General features: G+C 43.0%; 1 protein-coding gene across 8 annotated transcripts in view; it reads left to right on the forward strand.

Moving 5' to 3' along the window:
• Positions 1-26,465, forward strand: part of ESRRG (estrogen related receptor gamma) — a 1,000,720-nt gene that overhangs the window by 905,343 nt on the left and 68,912 nt on the right. For all 8 annotated transcript variants that reach the window (XM_073553352.1, XM_073553347.1, XM_073553348.1 and 5 more), the window contains 2 exons: positions 12,609-12,719; positions 19,251-19,412. In XM_073553352.1, the coding sequence (XP_073409453.1) occupies positions 12,609-12,719; positions 19,251-19,412 (273 nt within the window). The remainder of the gene's footprint in view (positions 1-12,608; positions 12,720-19,250; positions 19,413-26,465) is intronic.

Here is a 26,465-nt window from a genome sequence, read left to right on the forward strand (position 1 = left end):
AAAGAAACCTTTATGAACCGGTCCCATCTATTACAATCCGCCGTCCTATATTTGCAATGAATACTAGATTTTAGTTGCACGCTTGCAGCTTTTACAAACAAACCCCGCACGTAGTCTGCACAGTCATGTGTTACTCCACCGCCCTCCATGACCCTCTACTGTTACAGGCAGGAGTAGTAGAAGAGACAAACACAAGACTACAGGAATCAGACTACGCCTTATTCTGTAACTATGGACTTACATAACTCTGCATGTGAGCTGTAGGCACAAAACGGGTGAAGTTTTTTTTAATCAAAATTGCATATATACATTAGGGACAGGTTTATTATCGAATGCATCTCGATTTTGGGAGAAAATGGGACAAGTTTGGTGCAAATCGCTGCATCTTATTCTAGGGTCACACAAACGTATATTCTGTCATCAGGTCGATTATGCAAATCCCACTCTGATTAAACTCTGATCAACGTTTGATCAGGGTATGAGCATAGAGCAATCTGATTTTCTCAGATGAAGAGAAGACAGACATTCTGTCAGTGCTCGAAAATTGAACTGCACTCAGATGTCATTGGAGTGCAGTCCAATGTTTTCCACGGACTCATTTACTTGCATGGTCGAGTGCGATCTGGATATTGGATCAAACGTGGCCATGCTGTGATTTTTTTATCCCTGGATCGGCTCTTTTCAAAGAACAAATCGTCCATGTGCACGGCCACATAGACTGGTCCAAGTGCTATTTGATGTTTTGCTGAATGGCACTCGGACCAATAATACGGTTGTCTACACTTACACTAGTACTAATTTTATGATCTTTTTTTATTAAATGTGTCTAATTACAAAAAAGGCATTTGACTTTGCAAGGAGTGTATGGATTTAGCGAAAAAAAAAGGCTTGAAAATGTGCCAAATTGTGCCAAAAAAAAAGTAGTGCAAAATCAGCCAACCAGTAGAAGTTGTACAAAATGTAAATGTATCATCCACCGTGAGCCACCCTGATAAATCTGGTGCATGTTCACACTATTATGTATATTAGACAGGATTAGTAAATCTGCCCCATATTTGTAAGACTTTAGGCAGACTGGTGCTGCTCAGGGTTGGACTGGCCAACAGGAGAACAGGAGAATCCTCCGGTGGGCCACCACCATCCTATATGATCAGTACTTGACACAATATACTTGAATCACTATGTACAGATAAAGGCGGCCTCATTTAACAATCTACTCCATTCAGTGATACATATGTGATTGAGGATAATGTCACATTTACAAGAAGCTGCAAAGTGGGGCTCTGGAATTATTATTATTATTTATTTATATAGCACCATTGATTCCATGGTGCTGTACATGAGAAGGGGTTACATACAAATTACAGATATCACTTACAGGAAGCTAACAATGACAGACTGATACAGAGGGGAGAGGACCCTGCCCTTTCAGGCTTACTTGCTACAGGGTGGTGGGGAAGGAGACAGTAGGTTGGTGGGTTGCAGCAGTTCCGGTGTTGGTTGAGGTGATATCTCCAGTAGGGGTGAGGAGGTAGTGGGGTCATTGCAGGCTGTAGGATCCGAATGTGGTTGATAGTCGGACGTGTTGGGGCAAGGAATTCCAGAGGATGGGGGCTATTCAGGAGAAGTCTTGGATTGGGTGAGGAGCGAATAAGTGTGGAGGAGAGAAGGAGGTCTTGGGAGGATCGGAGATTACGTGAGGGACGATATCGGGAGATTAGTTCAGAAACATATGGGGGAGATGGCCTTGTAGGTCAGTATTAGTAATTTGAATTGGATATGTGGCGCCCCTGAGGCTTCAGTCGCCACAGAGGTACTGCACCTTCTCCTAAGGTGTGGTACCCCACCATCCAGGTAGGGTGGGAACTCCCTTCCACATTCCAACACCTGCACCCCACACACAGGATAGTTCAGCAGGGACCCATCCATGCTTTATGCTGGAAAGGTCATAGGGTGCCTTTTGTGGTCCCTGGCTTCGTAACATGAGAGGTGCTGGGAAGGCGGGTGGAGTTAGATATAAAAGAGAGGGAAGGTGTAGGATTTCAAGTCAGTCAGTCTGCAGAAGAGGGCAGGCGGAGTAGGAGAGGACAGCCACTCGGTGAGGAGTGGGGATCCCTGGAAGAAGAGATGGAGGAAGGAGTGCTGCAGCTGCCTCAGTGACCTGAGCCAGCTGGCACGGGAAGGAAGAGAAGGAGAAAGAGACGTAGACTGGAGACTACAGAGGGATAGAACAGATCGGAACGAAGGAGAATAGAAGGATGGTGGGAAGCAGGTTGAAGAAAGATAGAGAACCCTTCCAGTCCAGAGCGCAAAGGCCGGGGCCCGGTCCCCGAGGTTGATTGGATCTTTATGTCCGGAAAACAGACACCGGAGGAGTAGTGAGCCACTAACGCCTTGCTCCCATCATAGACTTGGGACACAACAGCACTTGGATAGTGAGCCGGGATGCAGAAAGGAGTCCCCGAAGCAGGCTACAGCTGTCTGTCATACAAGTAGAGACTAGGAACACCTAGAGAGAGGCATTCCAGGGTAACTAAGTACTGGAGTGCTTCGCACCTAAAGGCGCATTGGAGGAGTCGTTCAGGAAGGTACATATTGGCGGAGTGTGGAGAGGAGAATCCTATCCTGCCTGGAGGTTGGCTGGGGCCCTGACCTGAAGAACACAGTGCGGAGGCAGGCAGTGGTGTGAACTGCAAACAGTGAGTAAAGCTTTGGAAGCGCATACTCTGGTGTCCTCCAGTTATTCCAGCACCGCTACACCTGGGTACCTGCACCTATACCATTCTGCGCCTCTCCTCATCCATTGCACCTACACTACCCTGGGACTACAGCTCCACCTGTGGGGAGCTACACCATCCTTGCTGCACCACACCATCAGTCCCAGTGGATCTGCATGCAGCGTTGGCTTAACATCTTGCTTGCCAAACACTACAGGTGGCGTCACGAACTATTCCAATAGACTTTAACACCATTAACATCACCGCCATTGATATTGGGCGCCCAGGGCCATGGACCGGGTCACCGCTGCTGTGACACATCCCCCTGACACCTGCCCGGTACCGAGTACTCCGCTGCCCTGGGTGTGAGGGTGACCCAGATACGCTGAGAGAATGAGAGCCAGTGAAGAGATTTGCAGAGGGGAGAAGCGGAGGAGTAGCGAGGAGAGAGATGAATTAGTCGGGGAGCAGAGTGAAGGATGGACTGGAGAGGTGCGAGGGTGTTAGCAGGGAGGCCACAGAAAAGGATGTTGCAGTAGTTGAGACGGGAGATGATGAGGTCATGCACAAGCATTATAGTAGATTGAGGGTTGAGGAAGGGACAGATTCTGGAAATATTTTTGAGCTGGAGGCGACAGGAGGTGGAGAGAGCTTGGATGTGCAGTTTGAAGGACAGGGCAGAGTCAAGGGTTACTCCGAGGCAGCAGACCTCCAGTACGGGGTAAAACGTGATGTTGTCAATTGTTATAGATAGGTCAGGTAAGGAAGATCTGTGAGATGGGGGAAAGATGATCATTTCAGATTTGTCCACATTCAGTTGGTCACAGGTGTGTGCTTGGCACCCCAGTCCAGACCTGGTGCTGCTCCATAGGTGCTGACCTGCTGTTCCCCATCCACATTGTTCACCCATATGTAAACCTTCAAGCCTTTGGGTGGTCAAAATGCTACTTTATATCTCAGCACCAGAGGGTCTCGTCTGCTGTACAGACTGTCAATACGTTTGTATCCTTGTATCATACACCGAATCGTCTCTGCACCGAGAGAATTCCCAAAAGCCATGTCTCATGTTTTCCCTACCATCTGCATCTGGAGGAGTAATAAAATGCTCACTCCTTGTCAGCATCACTTTATAGATAGCTTTTTAAAAATAATGAGCTATTGGATATTGTAACGCTCTGGGCTGTCTTGCTAGACTCATTTATTCTTATTCTGCCTTTGTCAGAATCATTGAGAGAAGACATTGAATTATAAGATGTCACTTGTAGAAAATGGCAGATTGTGTGTGTGTGATGTACACGGCCCGCGTATGCCCCTCGCTGCTTTCTTCATTATGGCATCTGCGTTATTAATATTGTCTTCTATCGAGATGTCAGGCCGCTGTGTTACTCCGCGTCGCAGTGGTGAAAGTCTCATGTGGGAGCCAGCGTCTATGTATACCTATATATGGGGGCCATACTTATAGGAATGCGGTAAGGTCCACATATGATGAGCAGTATACAATGTATAAGGGATCTATAACTATAGGGCTCAAGCCTTTCTTATATGTCCGGGTGTCTCAGGGGTTAGTACTGCTGGGGCGCGTTCAGATGGCCATATTTTCATTCCGAGTGTGATCGGATCAATGTTATTCTACGAGTCCATCCAAGGAGAAAAATTGCGCGATTTGCATCCGTAAATTAGAACGCAAGTCAATGGGTCCAACAACAACAAAAAAAAAAATTAGATCTCACTCGGATTTCCATGGACTGACAGAAGGGAGAAGATGGACACATTTTTTCCTATGTTATCCATATCCAAGAAAATTGGAGCACAGTATGATCAAACTCGGACCCAAGCATAATCGGAGGCTGATTGAGAATGAATGGAGCACAGGTTGAGCATGCGCAGTGCCACTTCATTTATTCTCTATGGGACTGCCGGAATAAAGGTCAGAGCAGCACTCGGCAGCCCCATAAAGGATGACTGAATGGAGCACAGGTTGAGCATACGCACTGCTTCTCCATTGATCCTCTATAGGACTGCCGGAAAAAGATGAGAGCAGCACTCGGCAGCCCCATAGAGAATAAATGGAGCACAGGTTGAGCATGCGCAGTGCTTCATTCATTCTCCATGGGATTGCCAGAAAAAGCTTAGAGCAGCACACAGCAGCCCCATAGAGAAGGAATGAAGAGGCAGTTGAGCAGGTACAGTGCCGATTCATTCATTCTCTGTGGGGCTGCCTGAAAAAGTCAGTGGAGCACATAGCAACCCCATAGAGAATGAATGGTGCATAGGTAAAGCATGCGCACCGCCTCTCCATTCAATCTCTATGGGACTGCAGGTAAAAGCAGAAAGCAGCACTCAGCAGCCCCATAGAGAATGAATGGAGCACAGGTTGAGCATGCGCAGTACCGCTTCATTCATTCTCTATGGGGCTGCCAGAAAAAGCCAGTGCAGCACACAGCAGACCCATAGAGAATGATAGGTCCACAGGTTGAGCATGCACAGTGTAACTTCATTCTTTCCCTATGAGACTGCTGAAAAGAGCCGAGAGCTGCACCCTCGACGGATCGACAGTTGAGCATGCGCAGTGCAGCTTCATTCTAATGGGTATAAATGTTCCTTGCTCTTACAGTCGGCATGGATCTCAGCAGTCAGACCCCCACTGATCAACACATTATCACCTATCCTACTTGTTTTAACCAGAAAACCCTGCTATATGGGTTCTCCAGGATAATGCAAAATTGTTAGGGAATGTGATAAAATAACCCTTAAATCTTCTGCCGCTAGAATGGTGCTGCCAAACTCGCCCCTGCAACTACTAGAAAGGATGTCATTCTGCACCAGTAAACTGCAACCAATTATTGGCCTCAGGGGTCACGTCCCACACATGCTCAGTCACCTCGGGTCCAGTGATTGGCTGCAGCGGTCATGTGACTGATGAACAGTATATCAGCAGGGGGATCTCTGCAGGGGTAGATAATTGCTATTTCTTTTTTAATAGCCTCTTGTCATTAGAGCCAATCATGAAAAACCTTGAATGTTCATCAGCATGTTCAAGAACTCCACTTGCTGTCAGTGCAAGAAAACCTTCTCGTTCGTAACCTGCACAGATTTCTTCCATTGAGGGAAATATTGAGCTCCCAGAGGATTTTATAGATGGGAAACAATTGAAAGAAACTTTTGACTGTAAGAATTTTCTGCCTATGGATGTAGAAGTGATAATAATATTCATTGACAGCAAGCAGAGCTCTGGAAAATGGTGCAGCGTTGCAAAACTAAGGGGTACAGGGGTTATAGGTTCATTTTATTTTAAACTGTATCTTTAAAAAAATGTTTTGCTTGGTGCCTCGGCCCCACAGCGTGTCCTCAAGAAACCCCAAAGGCATTGGCGCTACTGAGGCCGTGCAGTGGAATTGCATTATGGGATCTCACGATAAAGAGCTGGGGTAGGACTAGAATAGAGAGGAACAAAATTATTCCCAAAATTGTTCTGAAAATGTTCTTGATACATTTCGGATAGTTCCATAAACAATAAATCTCCGCCCCAATCAAGACGAGGCTGCAGAACATTGCTTCCAAAGCCCAATTCTTGTTATCTTTGAGGATCCCAGTGGTTGGACCTCCAGCAATCAGCAGAATATCCCATATCCCTTTAAATGGCTAGGTTTATCCAATTCAATTGTAGCAATATTTCAAGTATTAGTTAAGAAAAACAGGTTTGCATTCATTGACAGCAAGCAGAAATATTAATTATGGTAAATAATTGAGCTTTGAGATACATCTCCTCAGTGTCCCTCCTCCAGGCTGCTGCTGAATCTCTGCATACCTAGCCTGATTGACACCTCCTCAGCGTCCCTCCTCCCTGCTGCTGAATCTCTGCCCACCTAGCCTGATTGACATCTCCTCAGTGTCCCTCCTCCCTGCTGCGGAATCTCTGCCCACCTAGCCTGATTGACATCTCCTCAGTGTCCCTCCTCCCTGCTGCTATCTCACACCTGCTCAGTACAATCTGCACTTGTCAGCCAGACTGGGTGGGCAGAGACTGAAAACCCTTGGACTCATGAGCTCTCCCCTTTTTTAGTCTCATTAAATGATCATCCTAATATCAGGATTACACAGCCATTCTGAAATAGATTTTCAAAGTAACTATAACTGCCACATCAGATTTAAGAGACCTATTTCATTTAGGTAGCTTGTACTGTGAAATCTGGTGACAGTTCCCCTTTAAGTCCAGTGTTATATATGGGTGACAGCTATAATACAGTGATAATAATTCCTACAATGTTCTGCAGCCACAATAGGATATGTACAGATGTTACATCTCGGAGGGTTGAGCGTTACCCAGCGTCTAATGGACTGTCTGCCCCCCGCCGTACGTGCACTCCAGGTTCTAATTTCTCCTGAGTGCGGCACTTTTGCCCCTGATCCACTGTAAATTGATTCGCATGGCTGCCAGACAAGTTACTTTATCTGATGTCAATGGGAGACTATAAAAAGATGCCACCATGGTTCAACAAAATGATTTTGCATGGCAGGATTAAAAATAGTAATTCAATGCGCAATTACAAGTAGCCTTAAATTAGCCGGAGTCTTAACTTAGCAGCCGGGACACATCACGGAGTCATTTACTGGAAGGTCTTCACATAGTAGAGATCGCTGGTCACATCTTGACAGGGAGCCTAGAGGTGGCTCAAGCAGGGGCTGTCAGAGGCCGCAGCCACGATCCTAGAGGTGGCTCAAACGGGGGCTGTCAGGGGCTGCAACCACAGTCCTAGAGGTGGCTCAAACAAGGGCTATCAGGGGCAGCAGCCATGATCCTAGAGGTGGCTCAAGTAGGGGCTGTCAGGGGCAGCAGCCACGATCCTAGAGGTGGCTCAAGTAGGGGCTGTCAGAGGCCGCAGCCACAATCCTAGAGGTGGCTCAAACAGGGGCTGTCAGGGGCCGCAACCACAGTCCTAGAGGTGGCTCAAACAAGGGCTATCAGGGGCAGCAGCCGCGATCCTAGAGGTGGCTCAAGTAGGGGCTGTCAGAGGCCGCAGCCACGATCCTAGAGGTGGCTCAAACGGGGGCTGTCAGGGGCTACAACACAATCCTAGAGGTGGCTCAAACAAGGGCTATCAGGGGCAGCAGCCACGATCCTAGAGGTGGCTCAAGCAGGGGCTGTCAGAGGCCGCAGCCACGATCCTAGAGGTGGCTCAAACGGGGGCTGTCAGGGGCTGCAACACAATCCTAGAGGTGGCTCAAACAGGGGCTGTCAGGGGCCGCAACCACAGTCCTAGAGGTGGCTCAAACAAGGGCTATCAGGGGCAGCAGCCACGATCCTAGAGGTGGCTCAAGTAGGGGCTGTCAGAGGCCGCAGCCACGATCCTAGAGGTGGTTCAAACGGGGGCTGTCAGGGGCCGCAGCCATGATCTTAGGGGTGGCTCAAACAAGGGTTGTTAGGGGCAGCAGCCATGATCCTAGAGGTGGCTCAAACGGGGGCTGTCAGGGGCCGCAACCACAATCCTAGAGGTGGCTCAAACAAGGGCTGTCAGGGGCAGCAGCCATGATCCTAGAGGTGGCTCAAACAAGGGCTGTCAGGGGCAGCAGCCACGATCCTAGAGGTGGCTCAAGCAGGGGCTGTCAGAGGCCACAGCCACGATCCTAGAGGTGGTTTAAACGGGGGCTGTCAGGGGCCGCAGGCATGATCCTAGAGGTGGCTCAAACAAAGGTTTTCAGGGGCAGCAGCCACGATCCTAGAGGTGGCTCAAACGGGGGCTGTCAGGGGCCGCAACCACAATCCTAGAGGTGGCTCAAACAAGGGCTCTCAGGGGCAGCAGCCACGATCCTAGAGGTGGCTCAAACGAGGGCTGTCAGGGGCCGTAACCACAATCCTACTGGTGGCTCAAGCAAGGGCTGTCAGGGGCAGCAGCCATGATCCTAGAGGTGGCTCAAACGGGGGCTGTCTGGGGCCGCAACCACAATCCTAGAGGTGTCTCAAACGGGGGCTGTCAAGGGCAGCAGCCACGAACCTAGAGGTGGCTTAAACGGGGGCTGTCAGGGACAGCAGCCACGATCCTAGAGGTGGCTCAAACGGGGGTTGTCAGGGGCCGCAGCCACGATCCTAGAGGTGGCTCAAACGGGGGCTGTCAGGGGCAGCCGCCATAATCCTAGAGGTGGATCAAATGGGGGCTGCCAGGGGCTGCAGCCACGATCCTAGAAGTGTCTCAAACGGGGGCTGTCAGGGGCCGCAGCCACGATCCGAAGCAGAGACGCAGGCCACAGACTTGTCAGTGTCAGAGATCATTCCCAAAAGTGTCAGGAGCTTCCAGGATGAAATGACGAGACCCCCAAGAGGTGCTCCATCAGCGTCTATAAAATGCTGTTTTTCTATTATGTGGCCCCCAGAAGCGCCAGAGTCTAGGTGTGACGTTACCTTCCACACCGTCGCTGTGCCATGGGTACATGACAAACACTCAGGTCACTTATATATTATTGTAACCACTCAGTAGCCAGTATTACTCTTTACATCTGAATTATTGCCACCCAGATGGCCTGGACCTCCAAATGGCCGGCCCCAGCGGAGCGGAGCATGTATCACCTAATAAATCTGTCCTTTTTTTTGCATGTTGTATTTTCTTTAACTGGTATAAACGCCGCCATTCTCCTGAATCCAGCGTTATTTTTTTTTGCTCCTCCGCCTGATGTACGGCCCCATCTTCCCAGTCTTCTTTCTTATAAAATTCTGACTGTCACCACTAGGAGGAGCTCACTGCTGACTGCGCTGTTATTGAGCCCTATGCATAAACAGTATACAGTAAGCTCCTTAGGTCCCCCTAGTGGTGACTGCAGGCAAGCAGAATTTTATCTTTCAATTCTATGGAATAGATTATTGATTGGCTTTAAGCCAATGAGAAAAAAAATGCAGATTTTAACTGTTTTATTCCAGTTCTTTATTTGCAAATTTACATGAAAAAAAGAGTATTAAAGACCATGTCTAGGGCTTTGATATATTAATGGTCGATTGATGTCTAGGACTTTGCTATCCATAGAATAGGCCACTAATCTGAGATCGGTATAGAGCTGTTAGCAGGAAATAAACAGTGATTTTTTTTAATAATAATTGTCTTCTACCGTAAGATTTTTCCTTGAACTGAAAGTTCACCTGGATTTAGGATAAATCAATGGGAACCCCATAATCAGCTGTTTGCAATTATCACAGTGCCATACACCGAGTAGTGGCCAATCTAGGTAGCGCAGCTCAGCTCTCGTTACAGTAAATAGGAGCTGAGCTGCAATACCTGAGAATGTCCACTACACAGTGTACGGCGCTGTGCTACTTGCAACCAGCTGATTATTGGGGTGCCCGTCGAATTATCCTAAATCCAGGTGAACATTCAGTTCAAGGAAAAAAATCTTACGGTAGAAGACAATTATTAAAAAAAAAAGTTTTTTCCCTACGATACCAGATTTCATGTTAAACGTGCTCCGACATCCTTACACAGTCACCTTGTTTTACCCTGTGCTAAAATCATCCCGAATAAACGTCAGCCGGCGAATCCTCTTAGCGAGCCGAGCCGAGCGGAGATCTAATAGTTACAAATGAAGGAGATGAATTCCCTGCATTAAATAAGTAATTCCCCCCACCCCAATATATTAATAATATAATTGTATAAGGGATTGGCGTTAACAAGCCGTGGCCTCGTGATCGGACAGGATAATTGTATAAGGGATTGGCGTTAACAAGCCGTGGCCTCGTGATCGGACGGGATAATTGTATAAGGGATTGGCGTTAACAAGCCGTGGCCTCGTGATCGGACGGGATAATTGTATAAGGGATTGGCGTTAACAAGCCGTGGCCTCGTGATCGTACGGGCACCGGCAGCTCCTGGAGTCTGGATATAAAGGAGAGGTCTGGGATTTTTGATCAGGTCATATCCATCATCTGGGGGTGGGGGGTGTTTGGGGGGCACTTTGTATTCAGGGGACTGGATGTATGCACGGCGTGAAGCAAATAAAATGATTGATTAGAATAGATTTATATTATTTAAATTTCAGCTGCAGTCCCATTACTATTTGATTAAACACACTGCTTTCCCGCACTATCCATCTCTCGGCCTGTATGAAGCCGAGCTCCACATAGGCGGGATGATGGCACCTGAATTATGCAGAGTTCATTTTCTCCTCATTGCCATTAAAATGCCGGGCAGCTTTTCATAGTTCTACTTTTCATCTAGTGATTTGCCACAAATATCCCCTTCGGATCTCTCCCTCGCGAAGCCTCATTTCATGTTCTCTCTTTTTAAATACAGATTTGGAAAATCCCCGGATCGGTAATTGATTTCTCTCGGTCGCCGCTTGATGATCAATGTGTCACATTTAACACAGCTTTGTTCCAAAAAGTATTGTGTTATTATCTGCAATGCAGCGCCGGATAAGGAGCAGATCATTAATATATCAATCCGGGAATGAACTCTCGGCATATGGGGGGTGCGCTCGTATATCACGCCTTCATATATATTTATAGCTTATAGGATGATGGATGGGCGTAGAAAAATTGGACACTTCTGAATGTTGCCCAAAAAATTCTCCAACCGTTTTTTTGTATACAGCTCATATGCAAAGCTATTTGTTTCTATGGATACGGAATGCAGCTTAGAGACTGAGGGCGCTCTCCAACGTTTATCGTTTTTAGATTTAAAGCGGACCTGTCACTTGCAATAAACAAATAATTTTTAAATTGTTGTAAACGCCGCTGTTCTCCTGAATCCGGTGATGTTTTTCTTTTCTTCCTGTGACTTTCCGTTCCTGAGATACGGCCCACTCTTCCCTGTATATAAATCTGCACTTTGTAGGCAAGTGGGAGTGGTCCTTGACTCTTCTTCGTGGGAGTGGTCTTGAGGATCACGCCTCTTTGGCTAGCTAGAAGAAGGGGCCATATCTCAGGAACGGAGAGGCGCAGGAATAAAAGAAAAACATCGCCGGATTCAGGAGAACAGCGGCGTTTATGCCAGGTAAAATAAAAATACACATATGGCAAGTGATAGGTGACAGATCTTCTTTAAGGCTATTTGATAGCAAGCATAGCGGTGCATGTAAAAGTGATGATGTCAGTGACTATATGACAAAACCTTTTCCTGCTAAATCCTAGAACATAAGGATTTTATAAATATTGGGAGAACCCACCAATGTGGACAGGACCGATCAATCATCTAATGTATTTGATGGTGTCCTAATCAGGGCACTTCGAATTTTGCCACAACTGATACTTTTTGCTCTTGACAGGGATGATACCCTGCTGGAGATTTACTCCCCTCTCACTATTGAGAACACATGCATGCACAGCCAAATCGAGCATACATGTGTAAAGGAGGGTTGTGAGGAATACCTGCCAGATAACTGATCTGGTATATGACCACCTTCACTATCTTCCATCTGCCTCCTCTTCTACCGATAGTAGATCACATTAAACAGGGTTTGCATGCAGTATGTAGCTATAAAGATGCATTGCTTTGCATGTGAGCAGCAGACATAAGTCTTTTTTAACAACGCCGTTTGCTTTCAGACTATCGGTTACTCGATTTAATGTTTGATATGGATTGGAATAGCTGCTTTAATTTTTTTTTTTTTGCTTCAATACACAAATGTATCGTTACAAAAATCTGATTAATAGCGCAAAAAAGAAAAAGATATGATTTACAGGGGCTGTCCAAGGTAAGTAAAGTTTGTTTCATTCATTTGGAAGAATCCCACTGTTGTCAATGGGCAATGTCTCATAATGAAGTTCATCGGCAGCCTGCACTATTAATCAGATTTCTGTGAAATAAAATGTCAATCATTCAATCAGGATCTCCCGATTTCCCGTATGAACCAATCTACCAGCCCTATATAATATGTGAGTTTTCACGCGCGCTCTCTGCTCTTTTCCAGGGGTACGTCTCGACAGAGTTCGCGGGGGCCGACAGAAGTACAAGCGCAGAATAGACGCGGAGAACAGCCCGTACCTGAACCCGCAGCTCGTCCAGCCAGCCAAAAAGCCATGTAAGTAACAGTAAATGTTATTTCCATCAGTATAGCCCCCCCCCCAAAAAAAAAAGAATCTGCCCCCTAAATTCGCTCATTGCTGGGAACTCAAGTATTAAACTTACTTACCATGACTTGTCCTAACTTTCCCCAGATCCATATTATTTTAGAACCTGTAACTCTATTCCCACCTTCTAAGATCAATCTATTTAAAAACTTTTATGGAAAGTTTTGGGCGTGAGCCACAGGTTTTTTTTTTACACTCACTAATTGCAACAGAGACATCTACAGGCTAAACTGGGAACTGCAAGTATTCAGGGCGTAATACCGTATTTTAAAATGCCAATCTCCACTGCATCAATTCTCCAAGCAGGATCCCTGATGATATATACACATAGCGGAGTTAAAGGACGCCAAATGACAAACTCCGCTCTGCTACGTTTAATTTGCTATGTTTGTGTTTGAGTGGAAGGATTGTATAAAACTAGATTAAATAAGAATCCAGAAGATTTCGTTTGGTTTCCTGTGTTCTCGGCAAACTGTCCCCAGATGCAGATATTATCTACGATATAGCAGAGCTGAGTTTGTCTTTTGGGACAATCACCCTGCAGATCATTATTCTGTATTTCCATAATGGTGATCGCTCTGGCGCTGGCGTTCACAGCTCTGCTACATCTGTATGGCGTCCTTTATGAACGGCCTCCCTCTTCTTTTTTTTTTTTCAAATCCTCTATAATGGATATGAGCACTAATAAAGCCTCATTTAAAGGAAAGCCTATGGTCTATGATTTATACTGAGCAAATATTACAACTGTGATTATCGCATAAAACGGCCGCTGCCATAATCATTAGCTTCCTCCTTCCACTAGAAGGTGGGATTCACAGTTTTTCACTTAATGACTTTGACTGCTCAGCCTACCAATGAAAGGAGATTAGGAGGCATATTAATGTCCGAGCTAAAAAAAATGAGCATAGGCTGCAATGCTTCAATCCTCCTGCGGGAGTGCTGTAGGGAAACACAACGCTTGCTGATCGACAGTGATTACAGCAACTGGAAATCCTGCAATAGGCTGAATTGAGAGGGGATCCTAATAAAAAGAGCTTGGTGCAAAATCGGCTCATCTGGTCCCACTATCCTTACGGAAAAAGAAGGGATTATCTGGTTGGGTCATATCCTTTAGGGGCACTTTAAGAGCAGGGGAATGTGCACTGAGGGTGATATAGAATATATCACCCCAATTCATCAAGGCTGGTGCTTTGCAAACCAAAAAAGTTGGTCGGGACTGACGTAAAAATACCAAATGTTGCAAAAATTTTTGTGAAAAAATTCTGTGATATTTCAAATAATCAGAATTCTGTTGAAAACTGTTTCACATTTTTATATATATATATATATATTATTTTTATTTTTTTTTTCAGTATTAAGCCCAATAGTCAGGAGTGCACCATAGAATTCGGAAATTTGAAAGGAATTGCATCAAGAAAATGCGTCCGATTTTTTTTTTCCCTGAAAAAATAGCACCATTCTTGCTCATAGGTTGTATCTGGTACTGCAGCTCAGACCTGTCTGAGTTCTTTGCAGTAAACTACAATGCCAGGAAATAAAATTTGCTGTATTCAGAACAAAGCAGAGCAGCCATGATTTTTTTTTTATATGTGATACATCCTCTTTAACTTAATCTAACCATTATCCTAAAGATCTTCTAGATGCCAAGTAGACTTAAAGGGGTATTCCCATCCAATAAAATGTCATATTTTTAGGATGCGCCATCACTTTCTGATCAGTTGAGGAGATGCCGAGCTGATGTATGACTGTGTCTCGTTCACAATTTTATCCCTCCGTAGCGACCTCAGGACAAAATGAAAGGAGGTGGCCATTAATTTGACATCTTCTTCATTCTCAGGGCTGATGAGGGTCCTAGATTGTGGACCCCCGCTGATTATAAAGTGTCACCATATGCTCGTTATATAGTAAAGACAAACCCCTTTAATTTTTTGGTCATTCCCATTTTTTTCAATAGGGGTCGGTAACGAGTTCAATGTAAGTGTAGGGCACAGGCAACAATGCATGGGGAAAAAAATAAATAGATTTTTAACTGTACGGAAAAGGGCATTTTAGTTTTGTCAAAGGAAAAAAAACAACCAGTTTTACATAAAATTAAGGCTTAAGTGAACATATGGCATAGATTCCCTTTGCCTTTCCAAAAAACATTATGCTGATTATACCTTCAATTGTCCAATCTGGCATCCACGACTCAGCCCGACTAAGCTGTTCCGCAATTCTGTAAATACATTTTAGGGTTGCATTAAGCAGATTTGATGCATTATAATGAAAACTTTCCGATAATACTATAAAATTTAATAAACCGTAATGCTTAATTTCATTAGGGGTTTAATTTCAGTGGATTTTGGAGATGTAGAGATTACCCTCCTTTTTTTTTTCATTTATTGAGTTTTATCATTGTTGACGGTGTCACTCACAAACAAAAAAAAAGATTACAAGCGAAACAGTCGGAGCCCTTTCTAACGTCTCCGATTTTAGAAGTTGAGATTATTACGGAAACAGGTCTTACGTTAGCTTTTAAGGGGAATGTATCATCCGAAAATGTCCTAATGTAATAATCAGCTTTTCTTTGTTAAGTACGGTATATTTTTTTAAAAAAATTTGGCAAAATTTGTTATATTATTTTCTATTAATTCACCTATGTCAAATTGTGTGGCCCGCGAGCCGAATCTTGACCGCTGGGAGACAATATTTGACCCGCGATGCATCCTGAAAGCTGATACGGTTGAAAGCAATGATGGAGGAGGGAGCGTCAGCTGTAGTAAGCAGTGAACAGCTTCAGAGCGCTCTCTGACGAAACTGGAGCTGCAGAGAACGAGGAGAGGTGTTTTTTTTTATAAATGTGTGGCACATTATAGTGTATAGAGCATTATGTGGGACCATTATACTGTATGGAGCACTATGTGGGACCATTATACTACATGGAGCACTGTGTGGGATCATTATACTGTATGGATCACTATGTGGGACCATTATACTGTATGGAGCACTATGTGGGACCATTATACTACATGAAGCACTATGTGGGACCATTATACTGTCTGGAGCACTATGTGGGACCATTATACTATATGGAGCACTATGTGGGACCATTATACTATATGGTGCACTATGTGGGGCTATTATACTATATGAAGCACTATGTGGGGCCATTATACTGTAAGGAGCACTATGTGGGACCATTATACTACATGGAGCACTATGTGGGACCATTATACTGTCTGGAGCACTATGTGAGGCCATTATACTGTATGGAGCACTATGTGGGACCATTATACTATATGGAGCACTTTGTGGGACCATTATACTATATGGTGCACTATGTGGGTCTATTATACTATATGAAACACTATGTGGGGCTATTATGCTGTATGGAGCACAATGTGTGGCCATTAAACTGTATGAGGCACTATGTGGGGCTATTATATTCTATGGAGTGCTATGTGTGGCCATTATACTGTATGGAACACTTTGTGGGGCCATTATACTGAATGAAGGATTATTTGGCATCCATTATTCTGTATGGAGCACTATATGGGGCCATTATACTGTAAGGAACATTATGTGGGACCATTATACTGTATGGAGCATTACATAGGGCCATTATACTGTATGGAGGACTATGTGGGGCACATTATACTGTATAGAGCACTATGAGGGGCCATTATACTGTATGGAGCACTATATGGGGTCATAATACTGTATGAAAGCACTATGTGGGGCTATTATACTGTTTGGAACATTATGTCGAGCCATTATACTGTATGGAGCACTATGTGGGGCCATTATACTGAATGGAGGATTATTTGGCGTCCATTATACTGTATGGAGCACTATATGGGGCCATTATACTGTATGGAGGACTATGTAGGGCCATTATACTGTATGGAGCACTATGTGGGGATATTATACTGTATGGAGCACTATGTGGGGGCCATTATACTGTATGGAGGAATATTTGGGGTCCATTATACTGTATTATGTGGGGTCATCGTTCTTTGTCATGGGGACTGAGGAAAGGGGGTACAGTAGGGTCATTATACCACGCTAGTGGAGGATACTGGGCAGGAATTCACTGTGGGGGCATCATACTGTGTTTGGGGGCACTTTTGTTGGCATCATACTTTATTACCTTTATTAAGGGTTTTTTTATCCTTTGTTATTACATATTTATTTTAGGCTATTGGGCTGTAGGCTTTTTACTGCTGTTACATAACATATTATAATTTTATTCTAAGATCTATTAATTAAAATGTGCTTTGTTCGTGGGACAACCCCTTTTAAGTTTGTTTTCAAATGAAAAGGTTAATCGTTACATTTGATGATAAGGAAAAGCGTCCTCAATTGTAGACTTTTTTTAATAAATATCAAGGTTGTCCCACGACTTTGTCCAAGCTTTTATTTTTTTCCCTTTGTGTATTTGAGTTTGACATCCCTGTATTAAGTCAATGGTTTTATATCATGAGCTTTTAAAGATGAAAATTAGCAATCTTGCAAATTTTCACACTGGCGCCATTTTTAGATTTTAACAGCCTTTTTCAGGAAGAGTTTTCAGGAGTCTAATAATCATCACCGACAGGATTACAGATAGCGATACACAGCTGATAACACAGGATCCATCAATCACAATGGGCAGTGTCACAGCTGATCCTGCACAATGATCTTTGCACACGCTCATTAGATGCTTCAATACAAAATACAGGGTGTGAGTCTGTTCATTGCTGCTAATGTACATGTGCATTTCCTGAAACAGCAGGAAGTATGAGATTTGGAATAGCCCCAGTGGCCAACATGAAAGTTGCAAGATTACTATTTATTTTTTTAATGCAGATTGTGATTTTTTTTTTTAAATATATGTAATATGATTTAATCACTAGGCCAATTTTCTGATGACACATTCTTTATAAGAAGATACCCACAACAAATTATTATTAACGATAAACCAGGTGTTATTGCAGCCTAGCAGACCTATTTAACCATTTTTTTTATTTCGAAAAACACCACTTTTTTTAAATTTTCCAAAAAAATTTTTTTTTTAGCATTTTTTAAAAGACTATATAAAATAATTTAGAAAAAAATATCCGACATGAAAATGTGATCCATATTTTCCTTTATATTCATCACTTTACAGTGTCGCCTCTAAGGGTTTTTTCTTGTTTTATATTATTTTTTTCCATGTGCATATACGAAGTAGACACAACAGAAAACTGGAAACTATTGATTCCAATTAGGGAAACATTAAATAAGCCTGTCTTATTTAGCAACTCTGAATTTTAGACATTTTTCCAAAATTAAAATCAAATTTGTAATGATTTCTGACATTTGTCAAAAGCTTGGGATAAAATAAAATATAACATAAAATCATATAATAAAAAGACAAAAATATGTCCTTTTTTTTCCTTTTCTCTAAAATCTATCATTCCCTTTACTAAAATGTAAGCTCAACTTAACACTAAATGTTCTGAATCATCTCGAGCTGAATAATTATAATCATTTCTTTAGTCCGGAAAATACACTTTTCAGCAGGATCAGCTTCATTATCTGACTGCATTTTTTTATTTTTTTTCCACTTTTTTCCTTTTCAGGGGTGAAGATTTTAACATCATTTTGTGAAAAACTTAGTAAAAGATACTAAGCTGGCCATGGGGTTGGCGTTTTATTAGTTTAGATTGTAGGATAGACTTTTTTTTTTTCTTACGCAGTATGCGTTTGGCGGTGCATGCGCATTTTTGACGGTGCGCCGAGCGCAACCAAACTGCAGCAGGTTGCGTTTGGCGCAGGTCGGCGCACTGTCAAAAGGACGCAAGCGCCGCCAAACGCATACTGCGCACGGCCTGCGCCCCCAGTGATAAAGATAGGGGACGCAGGACGCATGCAGCGTCATGCGGCGGTAGGTGGAGCTACCGGCGGAGGCGCGGCAGGGGGCAGGGCTTAGCAGTGGCCATGCGCAGGCCGTCGCTGCGCTCAAAAGTGCTAATGTGAAACTAGCCTAAAATTGACACTTAGCTTTACACAGCTCCTTACTGGCATTAAGATGATTATACTGATCCCTTCTATCTCTCGTTACTTTTCATAGTGTCAGTCCTTACTGCTCCTCTAGCATTCTATTAATGTATCAGGAGGATTTCCATAGAAAGTGATGATTTTTTTATTAGCTTTTTATCTTTTAGGTTGGAGGATTTTTTTTTGTTCATTGTATTGATGAGAACATAAAGCTGGATGATTTCCTAATAACTCAGATGCTGAAAAAAAAAACCCTCATCTACGATGTACGGCAGTGAGCGGTGTTATTTGGAACATCTAATAAACTGTGGCTTTTCACTGTGATATTTTTAAACTCTGCCTTTCAGGAAGCACGTTCTTCTCTTATGGGTTTATGATGTATGGGAGGTTCTCAGCGCGATGATACACAGATGATTGCTGTATTTTTGGTAACACAGAGATCCTGCTATTGATCGGGCCGTGCTGTGGTCTATTTCTTACAGATAACAAGATTGTCTCACATTTGCTGGTGGCTGAGCCAGAGAAGATCTATGCGATGCCTGACCCAACCATTCCCGATAGTGACATCAAGGCCCTCACTACCTTGTGTGACCTCGCTGACCGCGAACTGGTTGTAATTATAGGATGGGCTAAACATATTCCAGGTATGATAATAATATTGCATCCTTCATACAAATGTGTTGTTAAAAAATTAACTGTTTAATAAAAAGTATAAATTAGTGACCACATCATAGCTATGGACCTATGAGGTGGTAGAACATGGTGGAAGGCAACCACTCCTTCATCTTTTTGATGATTAATCTTTTAGCTGCCAATATATATGAGATAGCTATCAGGTAAATGTTCATTTGGCAAATAACTATCTCTTCTGACTCAACCATGCTCATCTCTGCCAAGTGTGGATAGGTTTTCCATGGGGAGTAAAAAGAAGGTTGACACCTTTGGCAGCCAAAAGGATCAACCATTGAAATTCCAATTGCCCGATCCTTCTGTTCTTCATCATCATCCGTTGTAGAAAGAACCGTGATGCCTATACGCATCTGATGCTGTACGATGCAGTCAAAATCATCAGATTCAGCCGATTTTCTTCTTATGTAGTCAAAAAGCTACAACTCTATCTAGCACCACTACAAAGTCTTTGGTGCTGTGCCAAACGGAGAGCTATGGTCTCTTCGATCAGATGAACAGTGGGGTTATCCACAACAGTTAGGACATTATGATGATAGATCATTATTATTAAAGTCTTGGTGAACATCTTCAAGTGATGGACCAAGTGGTGGAATCAATTTTTATTTTCCATAGTGACTCTACTTCCATAGATGTCTACTACTACTTGAAAATCCTAACTACACCTGGCCGATTATTGAGTAAACCCCAGGCCAATTGAGTGGTTATGCCTTTTTAGGTGTTCTATATCGATCTGTTATCTGAAGGCTTAAAAAAAGTAAATTTTCAATAGATTAATGCTGATCAAATGGGTGGATGATGAATTCACTAATACAAGAACTAACTTAGGCCTGTTTCACACTTAAGTTTTTTCTTGTCAGTTAAAATCCGCCAAAATGGTGGAAAGCGGATCCGTTGGTAACTGAAGTTAACGGATGCCAGCGGACCGTTTTTTTGACGGATCCATTGGCTGAAGAATTTTAAAGGAACCGCAGTCCGGGGACGAGAGAGAGAGAGAGATTGATTTAACCGTCCGCCAGAAATGATTTCAGGGTTAAATTTCCGGCTGAGATCATTCCTCCGGGCATGCGCAGTACAAAAATGCGGATCCTTCAGCCAAAAAAACCTTACAAGCTCCGTCCGGGCATGTCGGCGGCCGCAAAAAAATTGGCGGATCCGCAAAAAACGGATCCGACGGATGGCCATCCGTCAAGATCCGCCAGTAATGCAAGTCAATGGGGAAAAAAACGGATCCGACAAACAAAATGGCGGATCCGTTTTTTTAGGAAAACGGCGGATCTTGACTGATGGAAAAAAACCGAAGTGTAAAACAGGCCTTAGGACGCCTATAAGTCTTTTAGGGGTTTTGGAAACTAAATTATGTGTTTGTTACTTGCATATTTAGAGCAATAAGTATAAGAGCATCGTAGGTCTTGTATATATCACTGACATGTTTCACAGTTCTGAACACAGAATGTAAAAAATAAAATTATCTTAAAGGGGTTTTCCAAGAATCTCAGTTCTTAACAGAGGAGCTGCATTGTAAGCACACTTACTGGTGAGTTGCTGGAGAAAAGCAGTGACAGGAGAAGAAATAAATCATCTCCTCTACTTACTGCAGATAGAAGACTGAGACTGGAGAAAGAAAATCTACTATACTTAGGCAAGCAAGGTGAAGATTTATTATTCTCCGGTTGCAGCCCTTCATTTGCAACTCACCAGTATGTGTGATTAAGATACAGCTCCTCTGTCATTTAAGACACAGGTCACAGGAACTGTTTTTCGTCAGACTGCAGGCTATCCTGACACATATCTGGGATGGGCTGCCAATAGAATTAAGTACCATTTTATTACATTCTTGGCGAGCCTCTTTAAGGCTACAGATAATTCAAAATGATCTCTGATTTTGGACTCTAGCCTTTTTTTTTCAAAAGGACCTAATTAGGGTCATCCAGCTGCTGAAATTCCCCGCAATCTTTGAGATACTCCAGCTGCAATTGTTCAATTCCTCTGCAGCCCCACCACAGGAGAAATGAAGCATTATACAGATCCCATTGAAATCAATAGACTCCCTGGTCCTCCAGAGGGAAAGATGTTTTTTGTAGATATTCTTTGCCCCTAATAGATGAGGGACTTGATGAGTGACCCTTTATTTAGCTAGAAATATCCTATAAGGTCTTTAAAAAATACATATTTCACCCTTTAAGGGTCTTTCCATTTACAAGATTTAAACAGAATCCCTAAAGCTTCTACCACATTTATTTTAAAGGCATTGCGTCGAGCCACTGGAGCTATACGTATGTGACTCTAGCCGTAATCTTCTGAACGGCAGCTGCTGGCTCCAATTCTCCATTAAACAGCTTTGCTCTTTTATTGTACAATAATATTTCACAAGCGGTTCCAAAACTTCAGGATTTCCTATATACTGCAAATCTGTCACCTTCGCGGCTTCACTCCTCTAAAGCAATCACGAGGGAGTGCAAGAAATAAAAGCTTTATTGGGATTTGTGGGCAGGAACATGCTTTCTACAAAAGTCCCATCACTATTCCTCCACGGTCACTCAATAAATACTCAATACTCAGTACTTTGGGAAATGATGTAGCAAACCAGCTGCACCATAATATAAAGATGGCAGAACGTAATTCTGAGAGCAGTGGTAGTAAGTCGTTCGGGTGGTTGATGGGGGAACATTTTCAAGAGAATGAGAACAAGGGGTTTTATTAAGCCAGTTAGAAAGTTTTACTATTATTATTTTATGGCCTTTTTTTCTAATCTTTAGAGTACGGACGTAGCTATAGGGAGATGCAGAAGTAGTAGCTGCACCCTGATGCTTGAGAGGTCCCAAAAGGTCACTCTACAATATAAACCCCCCCAGAGAAAATAGTTGTTTGCCGAACAATCGGCCAACAGCTATCTCTCCCTAGGTCGAGAGCTAATGTGTTCATTCTGAGAGAGACACTGCTAGACTCCTCTCTCGAAGAATGAAAGGAGCCACCATTGGAAATCTGATGTGCCGGATCCTTATCTCTCCTAGACTTATCTCTCTCTTCTTATCTCTCCTTTTCTCTCTTGGTGAGAGACCCCCATGCACATTAGACTTTCGGCAAATCCCACCAATATAAATGGGATCTACTAACAATTGTCTAATGTGTATGGAGGCCTTAAGAAGATATGAGTAATATAAATGGAGCATAAAAATGGAGCCTTCTTACATATTTAGCAATGGGGCCAACTTACCCCTCTAATTCTAATATTCAACATGAAGCATGACTTGAATGTGGACAACTCGTAGTCTTAGTCTCATTCCCCAGAATCTTTAGGTTTCCTAGTAAACTATTTTTCCATGGCCACCATTTTAAAACATATATAAAAATGATATGACCTGTGCTTTATAATAGACTGCCTCCTCCGATGCACAGACTTGTTTTAGAAACAGTAACACTTATTCAGATGCGTTTCTTATAAGGATGCTACATTATCAAGCCAAGGACTTACCTATTATTGCGATCTCAGAGAGAGGAGGGCCAACCTTGTCTGCGTCATCAAATTTGGTTTTGAGAGATTTCTTAAAAAACAAGAGGCAACCGTTGTATTGACTTAAAGGGATTTTCTCAAAATAGTAAACTATTTTCTATCAATAGGATAGGGGATAACCTATTTATTCATGGGGGTTTGTCCCTTAGTGATCTCGATGGGGTTTTACATAGCTCTTTCTCAATTAAGTTATAGTTGAGCATGAGCATCTTCACCCCATCCATTATCTATAGGACTGCTGGAAAAAGCCGAGCTCTGTACTTGCATTTTTTGGGACTCCATAAAGAATGAATGGAGTGAAGTTACTTATGCTCAATGCTCATGCTCCTTTCAGACTGCTGATCCCCGTTATTGAAATCGCTAGAGGTCCCAGCAGTCAGATCCCCCATGATCAATGAGTTATCCTCCATTCTATTGGGTAAGGGATAGGTTGCTATCTTGGGAATTCCCTTTAAGGGTCATAGAACTGGATGTGAAGAAAAAAATAAGCCAAAGACCCTTCTGTCCAAAGCAGCCAAACCCCAGCACCATTTCGACCTTTGATCATCTCCCTTGTGACGCCCATCTTTTCTCTTCGGTACGACAATGGATCTACTCTTGGAGATTTTTTTAATTATATGGTTGTGGAAGTTGTCGATTTCTGATTGTAACATGTTCAATGTTTGTAACATAAATTGCTAAGAATATCAATTTTATTACTAATAGAGAAAGATGGAGAAATATGACGTGATCGTTTCTTAAAGGGAACCCAATGCAAACATGGATTACCAATATTATATCTTTTTTTTTACAATGAGACTAGATTCGATTTCAGATTTTATTCTAGAAGAAGATTGGTTGTCCTTCGAGTAAACATTCAATTACCTTAATTCCCAATCATTGGACGAGGAGGAGGGGAGAGGGGTCCTGTTTTAGAAAGATGCAATCTCTGGCTAAGGTGTTGTTACTTGGAACAGTTTGAGCAATGAGTTTCTGCTGCATTTAACTTCTGTCTGCCTCCCTAAACTAGTTTGTCTTCATGCGTTGGATGCTACAGTAATTTCTTTAATCAAATTGATGGAAGTCCCTTTCCCAGCCCCAACTGAAACCAATTTATTGGTCATGATACGCCAGCTATGTTGCTAACAGTCGTAACGAACTGTCAGGCAATATCGCAGTGGAGCTAATTTGAAGTCATTAGGTGTTCAGCGTTCGGGCAACAATTTGTTACAGCGGTTAGGAGCTCAGCTGACATTTCTGAATGGCTTTGTTCGGAGTTAGCACTAGATGAAGCCAAGCAAATTGTAAACTAATTTAAACATCAGTCTGTATTATACCTCACAGGCTTACTTTGTCTTACACTGTTTTCTAATAAAGAACCCAAATTAAGTCGGAGCTGGTTAAATAGGTGAGCTCCAGCTTTATCTCGCTACCTGCAAACCGGCCAAATGTAAATGGAACAATCACGCAGAAAGTCACACACAAAGCAAGAGCCCAGAACTTGCATTCACTTTGATTAGTACGTGCAAGCCCTGATAGAACGAGACACACAAGCACACCGGCTATTGCCGAGGCTTGAAATCAGCTTTCCCGGCCTGTGCGCACAGAAAGCCATTAGATTGCTTTGGGTACTCACATTGGTTTTGTTTAAAGGCGGGCGCAGCGGCTGGAGCACGTAACGGTGGTAGCGAGACGTAGATCTTTTCAGACACAATGTCCAACTCGATAAATATTTATCTGCATGGATCTCCTGCTGTTTAAATTGCAACCCTCTTACAGTATTTAGCCAGATTTTCTCATCTGAAATCAATGCAGGTGGAGGCCGCACAAACTACACTTTCTACACGACGAGGAAGTTGGTTTATCGGAAGGAAATGTTTCTGTAGGGATTATATTGGCACAGTCCTATAAGAAAAAAAAGTCGTAACATACTGTAGTCGATAAATGGTCATCGATTGCATAAAAGTTTCTTGGCTGCTTTTCCAATTTCCTCGTTCGGTAACATTATCTACTAAAAGTTCCTTCATTGAACGTAACCCTACCCTGAAATATACCTCTGTGATATATGTATATTTGGAATATAATTGGTTTATTGTAACTCCGATGTAGGGTTTAGTTTCTTGGGATATAAGACAGCCATCTTTGTTCATCTTGTAAGAGGCTAGTTGGCATATCTCTTTTTCCAGGAAGCATTATATCTGGCCAATAAGGCTACCTACGCCAGCATTACTCTCTCCCCAAGGAGAAATGTTAACCCCATCAAAAATAGGATACCAAATTGTGGAAGTAAATGGATGAACTTTTTTTTATGTAGAGACTAGGTGATTTTGAAGTTACTTCGGGAGGAGACTCACTCTAGACCTAGTTACTGGATCCACTGATGTGATATTTAAGGTGGATGATGGGTCCAGAACCAGATCTCCTTAAGTTTTTGATGAGGGGAGGTCATCAATCTCTAACTCTTGCTGTAATCTTCTGGTCTAGAAACATGAAGAAAGGTTTATTGGGAGCTGTTCTACTTTGGGAGTGGTCTGAAACAGACCACATCCTAGTGCACTTTTTATGGCATTGTCACATTTTTATGCACTTGAGTGAAGAGCATGAAAAGGAAAAAAGTCATTTTAAAGAGCTAAGTTTGCCCAAACACCTTCAGTTGCCATTGGCCAAATGCTAATTCAGCCAATATTACCCTTGACCTTGAATATACGGTATATTAACTATCGATTGTGTTCTCAATAGAGTGCAGGGAGACAACTGCTGCTAGACACCTCTGGTGGTTGCCTATCTCATTTGCATCCTAATGCATTAAGTGTTAAATTTTGGCATGACAGATAGAAAGCCCCCATACCTGTAAGATAATCATTTGTTCCTGATAAAATTGTTGGGTTTAACTGACAACCAATTTCTATTACCATTTACTATCACTAAATATTGTTTTTAGTCAACTGATCACAAATCCCTAGCTAATAGTCACAATTGGACCCCAATGACCCAACCATGAAAATGTAATAGCATCTGGGGAAAGTTTCAGTAATATAGAGTCGTAAACACTAAAGATGAGCAAACCTTTCAAAGATCGGTTTGGAACGGCGAATGTTCCAATGTTCGCTGAAAGGTTTGACGAACATAACCGAACCCCATTAACTTCAATGGGGGGCAAAACCAAGCACATAGACAACATCTTCAGGGGGGACTATAAAACTACCAAAACAGCTAAAATTAGGGGCAGATACTAGTAAAAGTGGCAATAATTCACCCATCAATTGCACTGTAAATAATTTTTTTTTTAAATTGACATGGGTTCCCCTGTATTTTTATAACCAGCCAGGCAAAACTGACAGCTGTGGGCTGCAATTCTCAGCTGTCAGCATTAGCAAGGCTGGTTATCAAGAATAGAGGGGTCCCCATGCTGTTTTTTAAAATTATATAACTAAATAATTTAAAAACACGGCGTGGAATCCCCCTATTTTCCCCCAGCCAAGCTAAAGCTGACAGCTGGGGGATAGTTTTCTCAGGC

This window comes from Dendrobates tinctorius, unplaced genomic scaffold, assembly GCF_039654945.1.
Source record: "Dendrobates tinctorius isolate UK_male_01 unplaced genomic scaffold, ASM3965494v1 ptg000201l, whole genome shotgun sequence".
In the NCBI taxonomy this organism is placed as follows: domain Eukaryota; kingdom Metazoa; phylum Chordata; class Amphibia; order Anura; family Dendrobatidae; genus Dendrobates; species Dendrobates tinctorius.